This window comes from Aotus nancymaae, unplaced genomic scaffold (genome assembly GCF_030222135.1).
Source record: "Aotus nancymaae isolate 86718 unplaced genomic scaffold, 86718_ANA_hifiasm-v0.15.2.pri h1tg000029l, whole genome shotgun sequence".
Classification (NCBI taxonomy): Eukaryota; Metazoa; Chordata; class Mammalia; order Primates; family Aotidae; genus Aotus; species Aotus nancymaae.
In genome coordinates this window covers 25281003-25303025 of record NW_026988442.1, presented here as the reverse complement: position 1 = coordinate 25303025, position 22023 = coordinate 25281003, and the positions used below count along the sequence as shown (strand labels likewise).

Below are 22023 nucleotides of genomic sequence, written 5' to 3'. Positions count from 1 at the left end.
CCCCGCCTCAGTTTCCCCCGCGGGCACACCTGCAGGAGCCGGATACTCTTGGTGGGCGGTGCGCAGCGGGGTTGGACTGAGCGTGCGCACTAGGGGGCGTGGGGCCGTCTTAGAACCTGCTGGGGTCTCTGGCTCTGCGGTCAGCCCAGGGGAGGAGTCCTAGTGACGCAGGCTCCGTACGTAGCAGAGACCTGGGTCCTGGCACCCGCGCGGCTCTGCCACTTCCGGTCAGTCTCGTGCCTTCTCTAGGCCTCTGTGCTGCCTGGTGTCGGAATGTTATGCAGCCCTGCCCCATGCCCGGGCTACATGCACATCGAGCCCAAGCTGTAAATGCTCTTGAGTAGAAGGAACTTAAACTAGCCTTGGGGGGGCATGTAATAGAGATGATTTTGGGCAAAGATGGGAAATCAACTAAATGCATCATAGGGCCTTTCCAACACTGACATATCTGTGGCCATTAGTTGCAGTTCAAAGCCTCACTGAGCCTTAAAACCGGCTACGGAGGGTAGCCTGGCAGGGAACTGGCAGCTGTGAGGTGCTCCTCCTTCGGCTCTCTGCAGGATTCTTTTTGGTAGGGGCCTGCAGGCGTCAGAATAGTAGCTCCACCCACTTCTGGCCTCTCCAGTAAGCCGCCCTTCCAGTGCTAGTTTGAGAAGAGGACAAGCTTGCCACCTGCTGTCAGACCGGCGCTTGTGTGGAGCCAGAGGCTGCAGGTGCCCCGGCTGGGCAGCCTCTTAGGCGTCTGGTCCCGGCTGCATGCAGCGTCGGGGCGGGCCGGGGGAGGCTCAAGACAAACGAAGGCACTGATACGAGTAATTGAGAACGAGGGTTCAGATCCTCATCTGATTTTAATCCCCAACTCCTCCACCTTGAAGGAATTAACCAATTTAAATTTTAGTTTCCTCGGTGGAAAATAATAAATCCACCTACCTCATAAAGGTTTGGTGATAATTAACTCAGGTAATGCATATAAAGTCCTCAGCACAATACCTGGCGCTTCCTAAGTGCTGAATCAGTGTTAGCCGTGATCATTTCACAGGCGTGTCAACATTGCTCCAAGTAGATCTGAGCCTTCCAGAAATAAGCCAGCTTAGAGGTACAGCAGTTCCTGCCCTCTTATCCGAACCGGCACAGCTTCCAGTTCGGATAAGAGGCTTGAAGGAAAACCGTACTCCTGGGCTCTGTCTCAGATTTGGAAGGGCAGGGGCCAGTCTTGATTTATGCCTGCTGCCCTGGCATAATTACTAATATTGCTTCTTTTCTCAGAAGTGCCTTCCTTTGGGGCCAGGCGTTGTGGCTCACCCCAATAATCCCAGCAGTTTGGAAGGCTGAGGTGAGTGGATCACCTGAGGTCAGAAATTCAAGATCAGCCTGGCCAACACGGCGAAACCCCGTCTCTACTAAAAATACAAAAAATTAGCCGGGCCTGGTGGTGCGCATCTGTAATCTCAGCTACTTGGAAGGCTGAGGCAGGAGAATCGCTTGAACCCAGGAGGCAGAAGTTGCAGTGAGCCGAGATCGTGCCACTGCACTCCGCCTGGGTGACAGAGCGAGACTCCATCTCAAAAAAAGTCGTGCTTTGGACAATAAATTACATGGTCACTCTTGACCTACGGAATGCCAAGTTTTCCAAGGTCCTCAGCTAGTCCTTCCTTACACTAAAGTGTAAAAACCATGTAGTGATTGTTACCCTTTTTTTCTTTCTTAAGACGAAATCTTGCTCTGTCGCCCAGGCTGGAGTGCAGTGGCATCATCTCGGCTCACTGCAACCTCCGCCTCCCAAGTTCAAGTGATTCTCCTGCCTCAGCCTCCCAAGTAGCTGGGACTACAGGCATGCACCACTACGCCCGGCTAATTTTTTTTTGTATTTAGTAGAGATGGGGTTTCACCATGTTGGCCAGGCTGGTCTCAAACTCCTGACCTCAGGTGATCCGCCCACCTTGGCCCCCAGAAGTGCTGGGATTATAGGCATAAGCCACCACACCCAGCCAATTTTTTTTTTAATTATTTTTATTTTTATTAAATTTTTTAGACGGAGTCTCATGCTGTCATCCAGACTGGAGTGCAGTAGCATTCAGCTCGCTGCAACCTCCACCTCCCCACAACCTCCACCTCCCCGGTTCAAGTGATTCTCCTGCCTCAGCCTCCTGAGTAGCTGGGATTACAGGCACCCACCACCACATCCAGCTAATTTTTGTATTTTTAGTAGAGACAGGGTTTCTCCATGTTGGCCAGGCTGGTCTCGAACTCCTGACCTGAAGTGATCTGCCCACCTCGGCCTCCCAAAGTGCTGGGATTACAGGTGTGAGCCACCGTGCTTGGCTTTACTTATTTATTTATCTATTTATTTATTTATTGAGTCTGCCTCTGTTACCTAGGCTGCAGTGCAGTGGCATGATCTCAGCTCGATGCAACCTCCGCCTCCCAGATTCAAGCTATTCTCCTGACTCTGCCTCCTGAGTAGCTGGGATTACAAGCACCCACCACCACACCCAACTAATTTTATATTTTTAGTAGAGACAGGATTTCTCCATGTTGGCCAGGTTGGTCTCAAACTCCCGACCTCAAGTGATCTGCCCGCCTTTGGCTTCCCAAAGTGCTGGGCTTACAGGTGTGAGCCACCGTGGCCTTTTTTTTTTTTTTTTTTTGAGACAGAGTCTTGCTGTGTCACATGGTCTGGAGTGCACTGGCACACTCTTGGCTCACTGCAGCCTGCGCCTCCTGAATTCTAGCAGTTCTGCCTCAGCCTCCTGGGTAGCTGGGATTACAGGCACGCGCCACCACGCCTGGCTAATTTTTGTATTTTTAGTAGAGACAGAGTTTCACTATGTTGGCCAGGCTGGTCTTGAACTCCTGACCTCAGGTGATCCACCTTCCTCAGCCTCCCAAAATGGTAAGATTACAGGTGTGACCACCACACCCAGCCCTTTTTTTTTTTTAATAGAGATGGCCCTTTTTTTTTTTTTTTTTTTTTTTTTAATAGTCACTATGTTGCCCAGGCTGTCTCTAACTTCTGGGCTCAAGCAATTCTCCCACCTCCGCTTCCTTAAAATGCTAGGATTACAGGCATGAGCCACTGGTATGCCTGGCCATACCTATTAATTTCCAAACTGGCCTTCTCATCCTCCAGCCTTGCTTTTCTTCTAGTTCATAATCTACCATGGGGCCACAGGGATCTGGCTATATGGCAAATATCAAGTCACTCTGGGCTTAAAACTCTTGAATGTCCCCCCATTGACTACAGGACAAAATCCCAAACCCTTAATTTGGGTTACAAAAGAAGAATTATAGTGAGCTACCACGGCAGAACATTTACTATGCACAGTGTCAAGCACTTTACACACATTCATTTTATTCATGATCTGGACTTTTAAACCATCTCTTCTTGATCCAGTCCCAGCTACCACGAACTACTTAATAATTTCCCTAAATATGCCAGGTTCTCTCATGACCCAGATCCTTTGTGTTTTTAGTTTCTTTGTTTTGTTTGTTTTTGAGCCTGAGTCTCTTTTTGTACCCAGGCTCACTGCAGCCTTGACCTCCTTGGCTCAAGTGATCCTCTCACCTCAACCCCCTAAATGGCTGGGACTACAGAAGCACACCACCACTCCTGATTTTTTTAAATAAACTTTTGTAGAGACAAGATCTCACTATGTTGCCCAGGCTGGTCTCAAACTCCTGGCCTCAAGGAATACTTCTGCTTCAATTCTATCTGGTACCAGGGCTGGCTGCGTAGATTTAGAAAGGCTTATGCTTACTGATATGGTGGCTCATGCCTGTAATCCCAGCGCAACACAGAGCCCCATACCTACAAAAAACAAAACAAAAAAAAAACACACACACAAAATTAGCTAGGCATACTGCTGCTCCTGCAGTCCTAGCTACTTGGGAGGCTGAGGCAGGGGGTGACTGCTTGAGTCCAGGAATTCAAGGCTGTAGTGAGCCATGATTGCACCACTGTACTGCAGACCCTGTCTCAAAAAATAAAAATTAAATGAAAATAAAAATAATAAAAAGGTCTGTGTTTGGTTTAATGTTCTGCTGTCACCATCTTAAAAATCTTAATTTTTGAACAAAAGTCCCACATTTTCATTTTGCACTGAGCCCTGAATATTGTTTTTTGAGATGGAGTCTTGCTCTGTTGCCCAGGCTGGAGTGCAGTGGCAAAATCTCAGCTCACTGGAACCTCTGCCTCCGAGGTTCAAGCGATTCTCTTGCGTCAGCCTCCCCAGTAGCTGGGACTATAGGTGTGTGCCACTGGGTCCGGGTAATTTTTGTGTTTTTAGTAGAGACGGGGTTTCACCATGTTGTCGAGGATGGTCTCACACACCCGACCTCAGGTGATGCACCTACCTTGGCCTCCCAAAATGCTGGGATTACAGGCATGAGCCACCACGTCCAACCCTAGCCCTGAAAATTATGTCACCACTCCTGGCTGGTCACTAGCTGCCAGGGTCTCTGAGAATTCCCGCCTCAACTCAGGACCAAGCCCAGCCTCCACACTAAAGCAGAAACATAAACAACCAACTCAGGTGTCCACATGGCTTAACCCCCCTGTTCTCCGCCACTACAGCAAGAAGCTGCCAAGAGGGAAGCACACATTTCATCCCGAGGTCCTGGCAACCAGGATTCCACTCCGGTTGCCCCCACCTGGGCTGGGCTTGAGCTGCCCATAGACCCTACCTTGAGGTTTAAATTATGCAAAGGCAGTTTTTAAGCGAAGTGGGCCTGGCCCCAGGAAAGCTGTGGAAAGGAGGCTTCCACCCCAACTGTGGTTCCCACAGGGAGTGGCTCTTGGGCCATTCTGGGACCAGATGAGAGAAGCTATTTAGGCCAAGAATAGTTGAGAGAAATGGGGCGTTTCCCTTGGTCTTCCTGGCCCTGGAAGCATCTGATGTGGTGTACTGTTTCCGCCATTTCTTCCCTCGGCCTGTCCTAAAGTCTTGAGAATAAGCAATAAATCAGATAGACAGACACACGGTCTGTCTTCAGGGAGCCCACACAGCAGTGTGGGAGGCAGACATATAAACCCTCTGCCACAGGGAGATAAGGGCTCTGGAGGGATGGCAGGGGCAGGGGGCGGAGGACACACAAAGGAGAAGGCTTCAGAGGAGATAGCAATAAGTTGACTCTTGTTGGAAGAACAGATATTCCAGGTAGGTGAGGAAAAGGGGAGGGCACAGCCTGTGCAAGGCCTGGAGGTATAGAAAGGGATGGTATGAGGCCGGGCGCGGTGGCTCACGCTTGTAATCCCAGCACTTTGGGAGGCTGGGCAGGTGGATCATGAGGTCAGGAGTTCAAGACCAGCCTGGTCAACATAGTGAAACTCTACTAAAAATACATAAAGTTAGCTGGGCATTATAAAAAAAAAAAAGAAGAAGAAGAAGAAAAAAATAATGAACTAGTGCGATATAAAAAAAAAATTAGCTGGGCATGGTGGCAGGCGCCTATAATCCTAGCTACTCCGGAGGCTGAGGCAGGAGAATCGCTTGAACTCGGGAGGCGGGAGTTGCAGTGAGCTGAGATAGTGCTATTGCACTCCAGCCTGGGCAACAGAGCGAGATTCCTTCTCAAAAAAAAAAAAAAAAAAAAAGCAGCGAGGATGATGTGTTTGGAGAGTTGGTCAACCTGAGCACAGCCAGGGAGCTAGAGAGGTGCAGATCTTACCAGGGCCTCGGAGTCCAGATTCAGCCCTTTGTTCTGGGTTAGTGCTCAGCATCCCAGGTGGCATTTGTTCATATCAGGATAGGGGTGGGGCCACCTGTGGTGGTCCCCTCCACTCTCCCACCCATTCCCTGTGATGCTCCTTTTTGCACTACAGGCAGAGTGGCCAAGAGCCAGGATGTTTACTCCCATATGAGCTGAGTCTGCAGAATTCCAGACTTCTCCGAAAAAAAAAAACAAGAGCTACAGCTAGTAGCTTCCTGAAAAGTCTGAGATCACAGAAAACTGACCTAGAAAGAAGAGAAATAGGACACCCCACTAAGCCTGGGTCCCAGCAGGGTTCCCAGGACACATCTAACCCAGAGATCTCAACCTGAGCTAGGAAAATCTTTTTTTTTTTAACAACATTATTAAGGTATAATTTACAGACTACAAGACTTACCTGTTTTACGTATATAACTCTGTCACACCTGTAATTCCGGCACTTTGGGAGGCCAAGACCGTCGATCACCTAAGGTCAGGAGTTGGACCAGCCTGGCCAACATGGTGAAACCCCATCTCTACTAAAAATACAAAAATTAGGCCGGGTGCAGTGCCTCACACCTGTAATCCCAGCACTTTTGGAGGCTGAGGCGGGCAGATCACCTGAGGCCAGGAGTTTGAGACCAGCCTGACCAACACGGTGAAATGCCATCTCTACTAAAAATACAAAATTAGCTGGGCATGGTGGTGTATGCCTGTAATCCCAGCTACTCGGGATCCTGAGGCAGGAGAATCCCTTGAACCCGGGAGGTGGAGATTGCAGTGAGCTGAAATTGCGTATTGCACTCCAGCCTGGGCAACAACAGGGAACCTCCTTCTCAAAAAAAAAAATGTATATATATATATACAAAAATTAGCTGGGCGTGGTGGTGGGTGCCTGTAATCCCAGCTGCTGGGGAGGCTGAGACAGGAGAATCGCTTGAACTAAGGAGGTGGAGGTTGCAGTGAGCCGACATCACACTCCAACCTGGGTGAGACTCCATCTCAATAAATAAATAAATAAATAAATAAATAATTCTGGCCAGGCACAATGGCTCACACCTATAATTTCAGCACTTTAGGAGGCTAAGGCAGGAGGACTGCTTGAGCCCACGAGTTAGAAACCAATCTGGACAAGATCTTGTCTCTACTAAATAATAATTAGTTAATAAATATGCAATTCAATGATTTTTTTTAGTAAATGTATATAGTAGTCACCACAGTTCTGTTTTAGAGCATTTCCATTACCCTAAAAGATCTCTTGGGCTTGTTTGCAGTCAGTTCCTGTTCCCACTGTCAGCCCCTAGTAACCACTGGCCTGCTTTCTGTCTCTATAGAGCTGCCTTTTCTGGACATTTCATATAAATAGAATCACACAAGATGTAGTCTTTTACAGCTTGCATCTTTCACTTTGCATTATGTTTTTGAGCTTCATCCATTTTGCGGCATATATCAGTAGTTCATTCTTTTTTTATTGCTGAATAATGTTGCATTATACAGATACACCACATTCTATTTGTTTACCAATTGATAGTTGGATTGCTTCCACCTTTTGGCTATTATGAATAACACTACTATCAACATTCGCGTACAAGTGCATACATTTTTATTTTTTCTGGGTAGACTCTTTGGAGCAAAATTGCTGTGTGGTAAATTTGTGTTTTTGTTTTTTTTTTTGAGACAGAGTCTTGCTCTGTCGCCCAGTTTGGAGTGCAGTGACATCATCTTGGCTCACTGCAACCTCCACCTCCTGAGTTCAAGCAATCCTGCCTCAGCCTTCTGAGTAGCCGGGATTACAGGTGCCCGCAACCACACCCAGCTAATTTTTTAATTTTTAGTAGAGTCGCGCTTTTACCACGTTGGCCAGGCTGGTCTCAAACTCCTGACCTCAGATGATTTGCCCACCTCAGCCTCCCAAAGTGCTGGGATTACAGGCATGAGCCACCACCCCGGACTGTGTTCAACTTTTAAAGAAACTGCCAAACTATTTTCCAAAGCAGCGGTACCATTTTACATTTCTACCAACAACATATGAGGGTGCTAGTTTCTCTGTGACCCTTGTGAGTATTAGTCTTTTTTTTTTTTAAGACGGGGTTTCACTGTGTTGGTCAGGCTGGTCTTGAACTCCCGACCTCAGGTGATCCGCCCGCCTTGGCCTCCAAAGTGCTTGGATTACAGGCGTGAGCCACCACGCCTGGCCTTTATTATTATTATTATTATTATTATTATTATTATGTCATACTACAGAACTTTTTACAAAAAACACCCACCAATTCCCTGGCTCCATCCCAAACCCATTAAACCAGAAGCTTGGGGACTGGAGCCCAGGCATGGGTATTCAAAACCAAACAGAAACCTCCTGATTTTAAAAGCTACTAATGTGCAAAAGGGTTGGGAACCGGTGATCTAACTTCAAGTCTGAAGTTGTGTCCTCCAGGGCACTGAGAGGGAGCTCCAGCTGGCCAGCAGCCTCTCCCACACCAGGAAACACATAGGTGGGAGACAAGACAGCCCCACAAGAAGGCACATGCAGGGTCCCAGAGTAGACCATCCTGCTGGAAGGTTAGAAGGGGCCTGAGGGTGGGTTAGGTCAAGGAGTCCCGATTTCTGCTCAGCCCACTGAGATCCTATGGGGATACCTCCCATGACCTTAGGCATCTCTCAGTTCTCTGGAAAGAATAGGTAAGTACAACATTCTTGGCTGCAGACCAGCTCCAGATAATTCCAGATAAATGCAAGAAAATGGGTGGTACCAGCAGGAAGCACAGAGCTTAGAGGCTCAGCCGGGGATTAGATCAGGGCCACAGAGTGCACCATAAAAGCTGCTCCTTTTGAAGGGTCTAAGGATGATAATAACACCCCATTCTTGAATTCAACAAACATCTATTTAGCACTTTCTGTGTACCAGACCCTGTGCTGGGGCTGGGCACTGGACATACGGCCATGAATAAGAGTGGCAGGCTCCTGTCCCCGCCCCGGGGAGCTTACAGTCTACTGGAAGAAACAGGCAATAAAGAATTAAACAAACAGAACAACAGGTAATGACACAGAGGGGCCTCTCTGTGGGGGTGACATTTGAGTAGGGATCTGAGTAATTCTGCACGGGTATGTGTGTGGGATGATGTGTCTGGTGGAGAAAAGAATTACGGAAAGCCTGAGGCATGCGTGGTGTGTTCCCAACAGTGGGAGAAGACAGGCTTGGAGAGGAAGGTAGGCAGGGGCTAGATCACCTGCAGTGTTTCCAGGGGGCGTGGCCAGAGTCTGGGTTTTATTTTGAGTGTGATGGAGAGGATGCTGAGCAGGGTAGAAAAATTCTATGATTCCCACTTTTTAAAATATAACTTAAATTGATGCAGAGAGACTAGACTTACAGGGAAATGAGGGAGGTTGTCCCAGTAATCAATGAAAATGGCGTGGAGCAGTGTTGGTGCTGATGGAGGGAACTGTACAGATGTGGGGTATCTTTTTTTTTTTTTTTAAGGCAGAGTCTTGCTCTAGCACCCAGGCAGGAATGCAACGGCACAATCACAGCTCACTGCAGCCTTGACCTCCTGGGCTCAAGCAATCCTCTCACCTCAGCCTCCAAAGTAGTTGGGACTACTGGTACGTGTCACCAAACCTGGCTAATTATTTTTTGTACAAACAAAGTCTCACTATGTTGCCCAGGCTGGTCTTGAACCCCTAGGCTCAAGTGATCCTCCCGCCTCATTCTCCCAAAGTGCTTTGATTACAGGCATAAGGTGGGGCATCTTTTGGAGTTAGAGACACCGGTGTTTGCTGACGTGGGGTATAAAAAAAAAAAAAAGTCAAGGATGACTCCTATATTTTTGACTTGATCACTGGGTAAAGCTGGTGCCATGACCTGTGATGGAGAAGCTTGGAAAAGGAGCAGGATTTGGTACTTCCCAGGGTTGGAGGGGAGCTAAAATATGGATCTAGCTGGGTGGAGGAGAGGAAGGCGGCCAAAGGGCAGTGACATCCTCATGATTCCTGGCTATGTGTTGGCAGTCCTTGTTAGACCAAAGCCTGGGTTATGTGGGGACTCCAAAGACGGTAGTATTAGGGCACCTGGAAAAATTCAAGTTGGATTATGTTGGCTGCTGCTTGTAACATTTCAGCAGGCCCTGCAGAAAAGGGACAAGCTTAGGCTGAAGATGGTGGCCTATCCCTTATTATCAAAGGAAAAAATCCCTACCTTTGGGGCCCCCTCCCTTTACTTACTTTGAAGTGTTATGACTGGCTTATGAAATTCAAACATCTAGACAGCACTGTTGTGGATCCTCCATCTCTTTCTCAAAACAGGCAGAGGCTGGAAAGCCCATGTGGAGTACAATGAAAGCACAGACAGTTATGAGGCTTAGAGGACCACAGAAAGAGGGCCCCATGAGTCAGTCAGCCTAAGCTGACAGAGGCTTAGGAACTGGGAAGGAGGGAGGGATATGAAGAAAAGGGAAGCCAGAGAGAAAGAGCGAGCTGCCCAAAGTTGCATCCAAGCCCCAATGGAGAGGCACCAGGTGTGGGAATGCAATGACCCAGGATCTAGGACCTTGGGAAAGCACCACCTTGTAAGGAACCTTAGAATCCTTGAGTTTCAAATCTGGAAGTGACTTCAGACACCAGGTGGCCTGTTCTTCACACAGAAAGGGAACTGGTCTTCAAGGAGGAAATGGAAAAGAAAGAAGAAAACAACAGGTCTCCCAGCTTTAGAAATCACAAAAAGCCACTCCACAGTTTTGCCCTGACTCAACTCAGCAAGCCCCAGTCCTTCAGATTCCTTTAAACATCCAGCTGCATTCTGGAAACAGATGATCCTTTCGCCTGTTTAGAGAGATGTAATCAGGGTCTTCCTGGCCTGAGATCTGTCCTCCTCAGATACTCCCCCTCTCATTCCAACTGGGTCCCCCGTCACATGTCCCCAGGCATGCCCATGCTGACCAACACAGGCACAGGAGCTGCAGTGCCCATGAGCTAAGGCAGAGTGAGAAGAAGGGGGTCACTTCCTGAGAGGTAGCTTGGGTGGGCGTTGGGGGTGGGGAGTGGGCAGGGGAGGAGACGGGCTGATGCAGCTTCTCCAAGCCATGCAGAGATCCAAAGAAAACACAGCTGGAGACCCAGCGAGGGAGGAGGGAGCCAGGTCAGCGCATGTTGACATGTTGGGCAGCGATCCAGCTTGGCCTCCCGTGATCAGTGGAGCCCATGTTTACTTACTTGGACCAGTTACTTCCTTGTACTGAACCTCAGTTTCCAAATCTGCAAAACGGGGGCAGTAATAGCTGTCTCAAAGAATTGCTGTGAGGGTTAAATGGGATAATGAAAAAGAGAGAGAGGCCTGGTTAAAAAAGCATGGGCTCTGAGGCCAGACTGACTTAGCTAATAACTGCTGAGCCTCAATTTCCTTATCTGTAAACTGGGGGTGATGCTACCTATCTTGTAGGATGTTATGAAGTGTAAGTGAGTTAATATTTGGAAGCGCTTTCTGGCCAAGTGTGGTGGCTCATGGGTGTAATCCCAACACTTAGGGAGGCCAAGGCTGGCAGATCACTTGAGGGAAGGAGTTTGAGATCAGTCATCTACATAGTGAGATCCTATCTCTACAAAATTTTTTTAAAAGTTAGCTGGGCATGGTGGCACATCCCTATAGTTCCAGCTACTTGGGAGGCTGAGATGGAAGGAAAATTACCTGAACCCAGGGAGGATGAGGCTTCAGTGAGCCATGATCATGCCACTGCCTTCCAGCCTGAGTAACAGAGTAAGACCCTATCGAAAAAAAAAACAAAAACCTTTCTGTTTGTTAAGCAACTTTTTTTTTTTTTTTTTTTTGAGATGGAGTCTCGCTCTGTTGCCTAGCCTGGAGTGCAGTGGCCCAATCTCGGCTCACTGCAACCTCTGCCTCCCGGGTTCAAGGGATTCTCCTGCCTCAGTCTCCTGAGTAGCTGGGATTACAGGCACGCACCACCACGCCCGGCTAATTCTTGTATTTTTAGTAGAGATGGGGTTTCACCATGTTGGCCAGGATGGTCTCAATCTCTTGACCTTGTGATCCGCCTGCCTCAGCCTCCCAAAGTACTGGGATTACAGGCGTGAGCCACTGTGCCCAGCCTGTTAAGCAACTATTAATACTAATAATCAGGCCAGGCACAGTGGCTCATGCCTCATGCCTGTAATCCCAGAACTTTGAGAGACCAAGGTGAGAGGATCACTCGAGCCCAGGAATTCTAGACCCGCCTGGGCAACAAAGTGAGAACCCCCGTGCCCCACCCCCGCCGAGTCCTAGGTTCAGCACTTTGTATACTTTATTATTTTAAATCCTCACTGCCACCTAGGAAGTAGGCGGGCACTAGATCATCCTATTTTACAGATGTGGAAACTGAGTTTCAAAAAGTGTGGGTTTGTTTTTTTGTGTTTTGAGAGAGAATTTCACTCTTGTTGTCCAGGCTGGAGTGCAATGGTGCGATCTCGGCTCACTGTAACCTCCGCCTCCTGAGTTCAAGTGATTCTCCTGTCTCAGCCTCCCAAGTAGCTGGGATTACAGGTGCCCACCACCATGCCTGGCTAATTTTTTGTATTTTTTTTTAGCAGAGACAGGGTTTCACCATGTTGGCCAGGCTAGTCTTGAACTCCTGACCTCAGGTGATCCACCCACCTCAGCCTCCCAAAGTGCTGGGATTACAGGCATGAACCACCGTGCCTGGCCAAGTGTTCTTTTTTCCTTTTTTTTAAGAGACAGGATCCTGCTCTGTCACCCAGGCTGGAGTACAGTGGCACAATCATAGCTCACTATACCCCCAACCTCCTGGGCTTAAGCAATCCTCCTGCCTCAGCTTCCCAAAGTGCTGTAATTACAGGCATGAGCCACCATGCCCAGACGAGAAAGGAATTTTTCATTTCCTCTGGAACAGGGGTTGGTGAACTACGGCCAGTGTGCTAACTGCAGCTCCCAGACTGATAGTGTTTATGGCTGCTTTATACTAAAGAGTAGGACTGAGCAGCTGCAATAGAGACCACAGGGCGTGAAAAGCCTAAAATATGTACTCATTAGCCTTTACAGGAACAGCTTGCTGACATTTGTTCTAGAAAAAGGCAGAAGCAGGATTTGAACCAAGCCTCTGTGGATCCAAAGCACTTTGCTATCCTGGCTTTTTACCAGTGTTGCTGTGCTGGGTACACAACTGAAGCTGGAAAGTCATTTCTTTCTTTCCTGTCCCTCTGAGTGCTGGGAAGCCTCTCCTTCACTCTTCAAAGCCAGGGTCACAGTGGCTCATACCAGGAATCCCAACACTTTCAGAGGGCGAAGTGGGAGGATTCCTTGAGGCCAAGAGAGGGAGACCAGCCTGAGTAACATAGTGAGACCTCATCTCTACAAAAAAATTACAAACATTAGTCGGCTGTGATGGTGCGTGCCTGTAGTCCCTGCTACTCAGGAGGCTGAGGTAGGAGGATCACTTGAGTCCAGGAGGTCAAGATTGCAATGAGCCAAGATTGTGCCTCTGCACTCCAGCTTAGGAGGCAGAGCAAGACTTTGCCTTAAAAGACAACAACAAAACCAGGAGTGAAAGTAGGAAGGGATTTGGGGATTTGGATCTCTCCATGCCTCAAGCCCAGCGATGAGGAATTGATGAGGCTGCCAGAGCCCATCCCACGCTGCACACCTGCCGACATCACTCTTAAGTGTGAGGGTTGTGTGCACCATATGTTTTAGAGGAAAGGGGAAATCCATGTAATAAAGGGTGGGCGAGGCCCTGGATTCAAGGCCGATAACTATACCTTCTCCCCCAGCGCAGGTCAGGGCTGTATTTATTTATTTATTTAGAGATGGAGTTTCCGCTCTTGTTGCCCAAGCTGGAGTGCAATGGCATGATCTTGGCTCACTGCAAACTCTGCCTCCTGGGTTCAAGTGATTCTCCTGCCTCAGCCTCCCAAGTAGCTGGGATTATAGGCTGCGTTTCCAAACCTGGCTAATTTTGTATTTTTAGTAGAGATGGTGTTTCACCATGTTGGTCAGGCTGGTCTCAAACTCTTGACCTCAGGTGATCCACCTGCCTCGGCCTCCCAAAGTGCTGGGATTACAGGTATGAACCACCATGTCTGGCCGGTCAGGGCCGTGTTTAGGGTCAGTTGAACGGAGGCTAACGTGGTGCAGGAGGTGACAAAGGATCTGGGATGGCACAGGGATCGCCTGCTGCCCAGGGACATTCAAGGGTTCCAAACTAGTTCATTCACTCAGTAAATATTTATTCAATACCTACTGTGTGCCAGGCATGGTTCTTGGACACAGGGCTGAACAAAATTCCAGCTCTCATGGGGACAGACAACAAATAAGAAAGAAAATATTCAATAGTATTAAGACCTATAAAAAAAAAAAAAAAACAGGCTGATATGATTGAGAGCAACTGCTAGATAGGCAGGAAGGGAAGGCCTCTCTGAAAAAGCACCATTTAAACTAAGACAAAACACTGGGTGCAGTGGTTCACACCTGTAGTCCACCCTGTAATCCCAGTGCTTTGGGAGGCCGAGGTGGACAGATCACTTGTGTTCAGGAGTTCGAAACCAGCCTGGCCAACATGTGAAACCCCATCTCTACTAAAAATAGAAAATTAGCTGGCTGTGGTGGTGCATGCCTGTAATCCCAGCTAATCAGGAGGCTGAGGCAGGAGAATCCCTTGAACCTGGGAGGTGAAGGTTGCAGTGAGCCAAGATCACACCACTGCACTCCAGCCTGGGCAACTTTATTGAGACGAAGAGCGAGCTCAATAAATAAATAATAAAATAAACTGAGACAAAATGACAAGGAACATCAGGTGGAAAAGCTTCTAGGTAGAGGGAACAGCAAATGCAAAAGCCCTGAGCAAGAAGAACTTGCGTATTCAAGGAACAGAAAATCCAGTGTGGCCAGAGGCGAATGCAAAGGACAAGAGAGGCTAAAGGTGAGACAGAGAAAGGAGGCCCTATCATACGCCGGGGAGTCAGAGTATGCAGGCAGGAGTCTGTTCCAGTGCAATGAAAAGCCACTGATGGCTGATAACGCTAATGATCGTAGCTGACATTTTTTGAGCCCTTAGAAAATGCCAAGTACTTATTAAACCCTTTCAATGCATTAACTCATTTAATCCTCACAAGCAATCCTGAGAGGGAGGTACTTGGATTATCCTCATTTTACAGATGAGGAAACTGAGACCCAGAGGGGTTAGGCCACTGGCCAGTGAATTGCTTGGGACAAGACCGTGCAAGAGATAAAAATGATACAAAGATGAAGCCCGCATTCATCTGGGTACACAACTGGAGCTAGAAAAGCATTTCTTTCCCATTCCTTTGAGTGCTGGGAAGCCTCTCCTTCACTCTTCAAAGCCAGGAAGAGTGAGGCCAGGAGCAGTGGCTCTCGCCTATAATACAAGTATTTTGGGAAGCCAAGACGGGAGTATCTTTCGAGGCCAAGAGATTAAGACCAGCATGGGCAACATAGCGAGAAATATTTCGGCTAAGAAAACGAGAGGAAGGCTGGACATAGTGGCTCACACCTGTAATCCCAGAACTCTGGGAGACTGAAGCAGGCAGATCACCTGAGGTCAGGAGTTCGAGACCACCCTGGCCAACATGGTGAAACCCAGTCTCTACTAAAAATACAAAAGTAGCCAAGCATGGTAGCAGGTGCCTGTTATCCCAGCTACTCGGGAGGCTGAGGCAGAAGAACCGCTTGGAACCCAGGAGGCGGAGGTTGCAGTGAGCCGAGATCCTGCCATTGCACTTCAGCCTGGGCAACAGAGTGAGACTTTGTCTCAAAAACAAAAACAGAAACAAAAGAAAAAGAAAATGAAGAAAACGAGAGGAAAGGCCAGATGCGGTGTAACACCAGCACTTTGAGAGGCTGAGGCAGCCAGATCTCTTGAGCTCAGGAGTTTAAGGCCAGCCTGGGCAACATGGTGAAACCTCATCTCTACGAAAACTACAAAAATTGGCTGGGCATGGTGGCACATACCTGTTGTCTCAGCTACTCAGGAGGCTGAGGTGAGAGGATCACCTGGGCCTGGGGAGGTTGAGGCTGCAGTAAGCTATAACTACATCACTACACTGCAGTCTGGGCAACAGAATGAGACCCTGTCTCAAAAAAAGAGGAAAAAAATGAAAAAGAGAGAAAGCTGCCAGGCATGGTGGTGCTTACCTGTAGTCCCAACTACTTGCAAGGCTGAGGTAGGAGGATCGCTTGATCCCAGGAATCGGAGATCAGCCTGGGCACACAGTGAGACCCTGTCTTAAATAAATAATAATTTTGTTAAAAAAGAAAAAGGCCAGGTGTGGTGGCTCACGCCTGTAATCCTAGCACTTTGGGAGGCCAAGGCAGTCAGATCACCTGAGACCAGGAGTTTGAGACCAGCCCGGGCAACATGGTGAAATCCTGTCTCCTAAAAATACAAAACTAGCTGGGCATGGTGGTGCACACCTGTGATCCCAGCTACTCAGGAGGCTGAGGCAGGTGAATAGCTTGAACCCAGGAGGTGGAAGTTGTGGTGAGCCAAGATCGTGCATTGTACTCCAGCCGGGGCAACACAAGCAAAACTCCATCTCAAAAAAAAAAAAATGACCAGGTGCAGTGGCTCACTACCGAGACCAGCTCGGCCGTAGAGACCAGGCGGCACTGAAGGAATTGAGAGGCAGACACCCCCCCCAGATAGAACAACCAAGTGGGATTATCCAAGGGACCAGCAGCCTTACGAGCTGAGAGCCTCAAAGGGCTGACAGCATTCCAAGCTGAAGGCCTCAAGCAGGCTCTGACCCACACATTTATTCTCTCTGAACAGGTGATGATTATTAACAAACAGGTGTTCGATATTTTCTCAAAACACAAAAATTTACCAAGTAGGCAGCTGGTGCTCACTTACCACTGATTACAGACAAACTAAAAAATATTCTCCACGAGAGAGCCACGGGGGCAGGGTCAGATGTCCCGCGCTTAAAGAATTGTTTTAACTGGTGTATGATATTTATATATTGTCCTGTCAACTTTAGAATACCCCAAATAGTTTTCTACTTGGCGTGGGGAGGGGGGCTAGGTTTTCCTTGCTATAGTTCTTCCTAGCAAACAATATATTCTATCATTCACTCAGCATTTCTCAGCAATCATACACTTAGCATTTCTCAACAATGTAACACTTCTCAACAGCTCACACCTGTAATCCCAGCACTTTGGGAGGCCAAGGCAGGCGGATCACCTGAGGTCAGGAGTTCGAGACCAACCTGGACAACATGGAGAAACCGTGTCTCCAAAAATACAAACATTAGCTGAGCATGGTGGCAGGAGCCTCTAGTCCCAGCTACTCGGGAGGCTGAGGCAAGAGAATCACTTGAACTTGGGAAGTGGAGTTTGCAGTGAGCTGAGATCATGCCACTGCACTCCAGCCTGGGTGAGAGTGAGACTCCGCCTCAAAAAAAACCAAAAAAACAAACTAACATCCACCAAGTTTTCTGCTTGACCCAGGCTCTAGCAAGGTTACTGGAGTTAAAAGGAACACAGATACTTCCTCCTCTGGATACTCTTAATACTTTCTCTGTTCTCCTTCTACACCTTTTCTGCTTTGTTTGCTTGTGGTATGTGCCCTTAAGTATGATAGCTAGGTTTTTGTTTTTTTGTTTTTTTTTTTTTTTGAGACAGAGTTTTGCTCTTGCTGCCCAGGCTACAGTGCAATGGTGAGATCTTGGCTCACTGCAACCTCTACCTCCTGGGTTCAAGCAATTATCCTGCCTCAACCTCCCAAGTAGTTGGGATTACAGGCATGTGCCACCACGCCCGGCTAATTTTGTACTTTTAGTAGAAATAGGGTTTCTTCATGTTGGTCAGGCTGGTCTCAAACTCCCAACCTTAGGTGATCCACCCACCTCGGCTTCCCAAAGTGTTGGGATTACAGGCATGAGCTACCGCGCCTGGCCTGATAGCTAGCATTTATTTGGTACTAATGGTGTGCCATGTACCATGCCCATTTGTTCTTGCAGTAACCTTAAATTGTTTCCATTTTAGGATGAGGAAATTGAAGCTCTGAGCGCTTAAGCAAAGGGTCAAGGTCATACACCTAAGAACTGACAACCTGGGATGTAAAACTCTTGTCTGTCAGACACAAGAGTCTAAACACATAACTACCATGCTATAAAAACCACCTTCCAGGCTGGGCGCAGTGGCTCACACCTGTAATCCCAGCACTTTGGGAGGCTGAGGTGGACAGATCATGAAGTCATGAGTTTGAGACCAGTTTGGCCAATATAGTGAAACCCGTCTCTACTAGAAAATACAAAACTTAGCTGGGTGTGGTGTCGCATACCTGTAGTCCCAGCTACTCGGGAGGCTGAGGCAGGAGAATTGCCGGAACCTGAGAGGCAGAGGTTGCAGTGAGCCAAGATTGTGCCATGGCACTCAAGTCTGGGCAACAAGCAAGACTCCGTCTCAAAAAAAAAAAAAAAAAAAACAACCATTTCCACTCTTCCATGAACAGTATATGGATTCCCTAATAGCAGCCACAGAATTGCTTCAACCTCTGGTTCCCGCTAAAGAGGGTTCATAATAGTGCCAATTTGATAGGTCATTAAGGTTAAATAAATTACCTAGAATTTGGATGACCAGCTGTAAGGTTTGCCAGGGACTGGGTGGGTTCCCAGGAACAGTTTCAAACTGGGGATGGCTGGGAGTATGGCTTACTCCTGTAATCTCAGCATTTTGGGAGCCCAAGACAAGAAGTTCACTTGAGTTCAGGAGTTTAAGAACAGCCTGGGCAACATGGTGAGACCTTGTCTCTACAAAAAATACAAAACTTAGCTGGATGTGGTACCACATGCCTGTAGTCACAGTTACTCAGGAGGCTGAGGTGGGAAGATCGCTTGAGCCCAAGAGGTCGAGGCTTCAGTGAGCTGTGATTGCACCACTGCACTCCAGCCTGGGCAATAGAGTGAGACCCTGTCTCAAAACAAAACAAAACAAAACCCCAGGCATGGTGGCACAATACTTGTGGTTCCAGCTAGTGGGGAGACTGAGGTGGGAAGATCATTCGAGCCTGGAAGGTCAAGAATGCAGTGAGCCATGACCATAGCACTGCACTCCAGCCTGGGCAACAGAGCAAGACTCTGTCTCTAAAAAAATAAATAGGCTGGGCATGGTGGCTCATGCCTGTAATCCTAGCACTTTGAGAGGCTGAGGCTGGTGGATCATTTGAGGCCAGGAGTTCAAGACCAGCCTGGCCAAATGGCGAAAACTCATTTCCACTAAAAATACAAAAATTAGCCGGGCATGGTGGCACACGCCTGTAGTCCCAGCTACTTGGGAGGCTGAGGCAGGAGAATCACTTGAATCCAGGAGGCAGAGGTTGCAGTGAGCCAAGATTGCACCACTGCACTGCAGCCTGGGTGAATGAGCAAGACTGTCTCAAAAAAATTAATTAATTAAATTGAAAAAAGGAAATGGAACTATTTTTATGACTCTGTGGATTATATCAGAAAAAAAAAAAAAAACCACAATGAAGAAAGTCCTAGGCAAATCAGGACAAGTTGGTCATCCTTCCCAGAAGAGTACTTGGAGCTAAATACATGCTTAATGGACATGATTATTGCTTCCCTTTTCCTTCATCTATTTGGCAACAAAAGGTGGCAAGCACCCACTCTGTGTCCTGTCCCAGGGTCTGGGAACCCTGTAAGCGGTAGATGCAGGTGGGAGTGGGAGTAGGGTGTGCGGGCTCTGCAGAGCACCTTGCTCCAAGGGTTCATTAAAAAATCTACCAGTGGATCACCTGAGGTCAGGAGTTCGAATTCGAGATCAGCCCGACCAATATGGTGAAACCTCGCCTCTAATAAAAATACAAAAATTAGCTGGGCGAGGTGGCTCATGCCTGTAATCCCAGCACTTTGGGAGTCCAAGGCGGGCAGATCACGAGGTCAGGAGTTCAAGACCAGCCTGACCAACATGGTGAAACCTGGTCTCTACTTGAAATGCAAAAATTAGCCAGGCATAGTGGCATGTGCCTGTAATCCCATCTACTCAGGAGGCTGAGGCAGGAGAATCACTTGAACCTGGGAAACAGATGTTGCAGTGAGCCAAGATTGCACCATTGCACTCCAGGCTGGGTGATGGAAACTCTCTCAAAAAAAAAAAAAAAGGAAAGAAAGAAGGAAAGAAGGAAGGAAAGAAAGAAAAAAAGAAAGGAAAAAGAAAAAGAAAGAGAGAGAAAGAAAGATAGATTAGAAGGAGGCTGAGGCAGGAGAATTGCCTGAACCCAGGAGGCAGAGGTTGCGGTGAGCCGAGATCGCGCCATTGCACTCCAGCCTGGGAACAAGAGGAAAACTCCGTCTCAAAAAAAAAAAAAAAAAAGAAAGATAGATAGATTAGAAAAATTAGCTGGGCGTGGTGGTGGGTGCCTGCAGTCCCAGCTACTCAGGAGGCTGAGGTGGAAGGATCGCTTGAGCCCAGGAGTTAGAGATCAGCCTGTCATAGTGAGACCCTGTCTTAAATAAATAAAATAATAATTTTTTGTTTAAAAAAAAAGGGCCAGGTGCAGTGGCTCACACCTGTAAGTAATCCCAGCACTTTGGGAAGTCAAAGCAACCTCTCTCTGGGAGGCAGAGGTTGCAGTGAGCCGAGATCACGCCACTGCACTACAGCCTGGGTGACAGAGCGAAACTCCATCTCAAAAAATAAAAAAAAATCCCCCAGCCCTGAGAAATGGCAAACCTTCCTCCTCTAGGGTGATTCCAGTTGCTGGTGTGGTATGTTCCTTGGCTGATAGCACTTGCCTAGATTTGCTTTCCCAAGTGGGAAAGGTCTCTGGGACCTTAAGGTCTCCGGGTGATGACACAGAGACAGATGGGTGGGACCTATAGCAAAGCCACGCAAGGAGGTCCTGAGATGATTATGGGTGTCAGGAAAGGAAAAAATGTGCCTTGACATTGTGCCTGGACCTGGTTGCAATAAAGGCCTAAGAGGTAGTTCCTATCATCGTGCACATTTAGCGAAGGAAGAAACTGAGGGTCAGTGACCCAAGTGAAGTGACTTGCCCAAGGTCGTGCCAGGAAGACATGGGTTATTGTAATTTGAACCAAGGTCTCAGCAAAGCAGGATTGTTGGGGCTGAGTGGGCCGACTCCTGCACTTTCTTCCCTCTCCCTGGGCTTGGGTCTCCCACTTGTCCAGACAGCGGCTGGGCTTGTCACGGGGCTCTGTACAGCCTTTTTCCCTCACCCGGCTGCCAGCGACCCGCCCCGTCCCCTCCCAGCCCCCGGGGGAGGAGGGGTCGGGGAGGCCCGGCTTTATAAAAGCGGCTGGAACAGCCCTGCCCGCCAGACCCCGTCGCTCGGATCCCCTGAGCTGCCCGCCACCCCACGTGACCGCGCCGCCCCCCAGCTCCACCGCTGAGTGAGTTGGGGCGCGTCCCCATCCCGTCCCCAGTTCCTCGCCGAGCCGCGTGGGCACTGAAGCCAGGGTGGGGAGGATAGCCGCTGAAGGAGGGCGCTGACACTGGGGACACCAGGCAGAATATCTGATGGGAGAGATTTAGGACCTGAGGGAGCCGGGAGACCCGAGAGACCACGGCCTGATCGGCCACCCGCTCTCCTCCCCGGGCGCGAGGCCTAGGAGACCGCAAGCCACCCTCCAGGAATGCGCGTGCAGTCGTTGCCATGGCAACGTGCAAGCCTGCGCGGGCCCACTGCTAAAGGAAAGGGGAGGTTGTTGGGGGTGTGGGGGCTGGTCCCCTGGAGGTCCAAACTCATCACGCGGCGGTAGCACGAGGGAACTGGGGACGTCCCCTCCCCCGTGTCTCAAATCCTTTGGGAGCCACAGCTCAAGTCGCATCGCCTCTCTGAGCCTCAGTTTCCATATCTGCCAAATGGAGACAAGATTATTGGTTCCAGGTTCCCCGAAGAGTTATCTGGAGGGTAACGATCCAGGCCAGTCTGCACTTATGGTTGGACGTCCAAGGAATGGGTTTACACCGCTCAGATAACTCCTGCGACCCCACCCCACCCACAGGCCCGCTCGCCATGGCCCTCTACGGGGCCCTCTTCCTGGCGCTGCTGGTAGGCGCTCACGCAGAGCTCCCAGGCTGCAAGATCCGCGTCACCTCCAAGGCGCTGGAGCTGGGTAAGGCGCAGGGACAGACAGGGACGGACGGGAAAGGACGGGGGTAGGGTCGCCCCAACAGTGTGAGTGGGAGCTAAGGGTCTCGCTTCTGCCTCAGTGAAGCAGGAGGGACTGCGTTTTCTGGAGCAAGAACTGGAGACCATCACCATTCCGGACCTGCGGGGCAAAGAGGGCCACTTCTACTACAACATCTCTGAGTAAGTGGGAGGCGGGGCCTCGCAATCCGGGGCGGGG

At 48.9% G+C, this 22023-nt stretch overlaps 1 protein-coding gene across 3 annotated transcripts in view; it reads left to right on the top strand.

Moving 5' to 3' along the window:
- Nucleotides 1–8528: 8528 nt before the first annotated feature.
- Nucleotides 8529–22023, top strand: part of PLTP (phospholipid transfer protein) — a 28443-nt gene continuing 14948 nt past the window's right edge. Inside the window, exons 1-3 of one of the 3 annotated variants that reach the window (XM_012467307.3) lie at nucleotides 8529–8723; nucleotides 21561–21789; nucleotides 21887–21986. In XM_012467307.3, coding sequence (XP_012322730.1) covers nucleotides 21630–21789; nucleotides 21887–21986 — 260 coding nt within the window. In that variant the 5' untranslated portion in view covers nucleotides 8529–8723; nucleotides 21561–21629. Of the gene's footprint in view, nucleotides 8724–20992; nucleotides 21064–21373; nucleotides 21790–21886; nucleotides 21987–22023 lie in introns of those variants that run through there. The other 2 variants (XM_012467306.3, XM_012467305.2) reach the window with 2 other exon arrangements.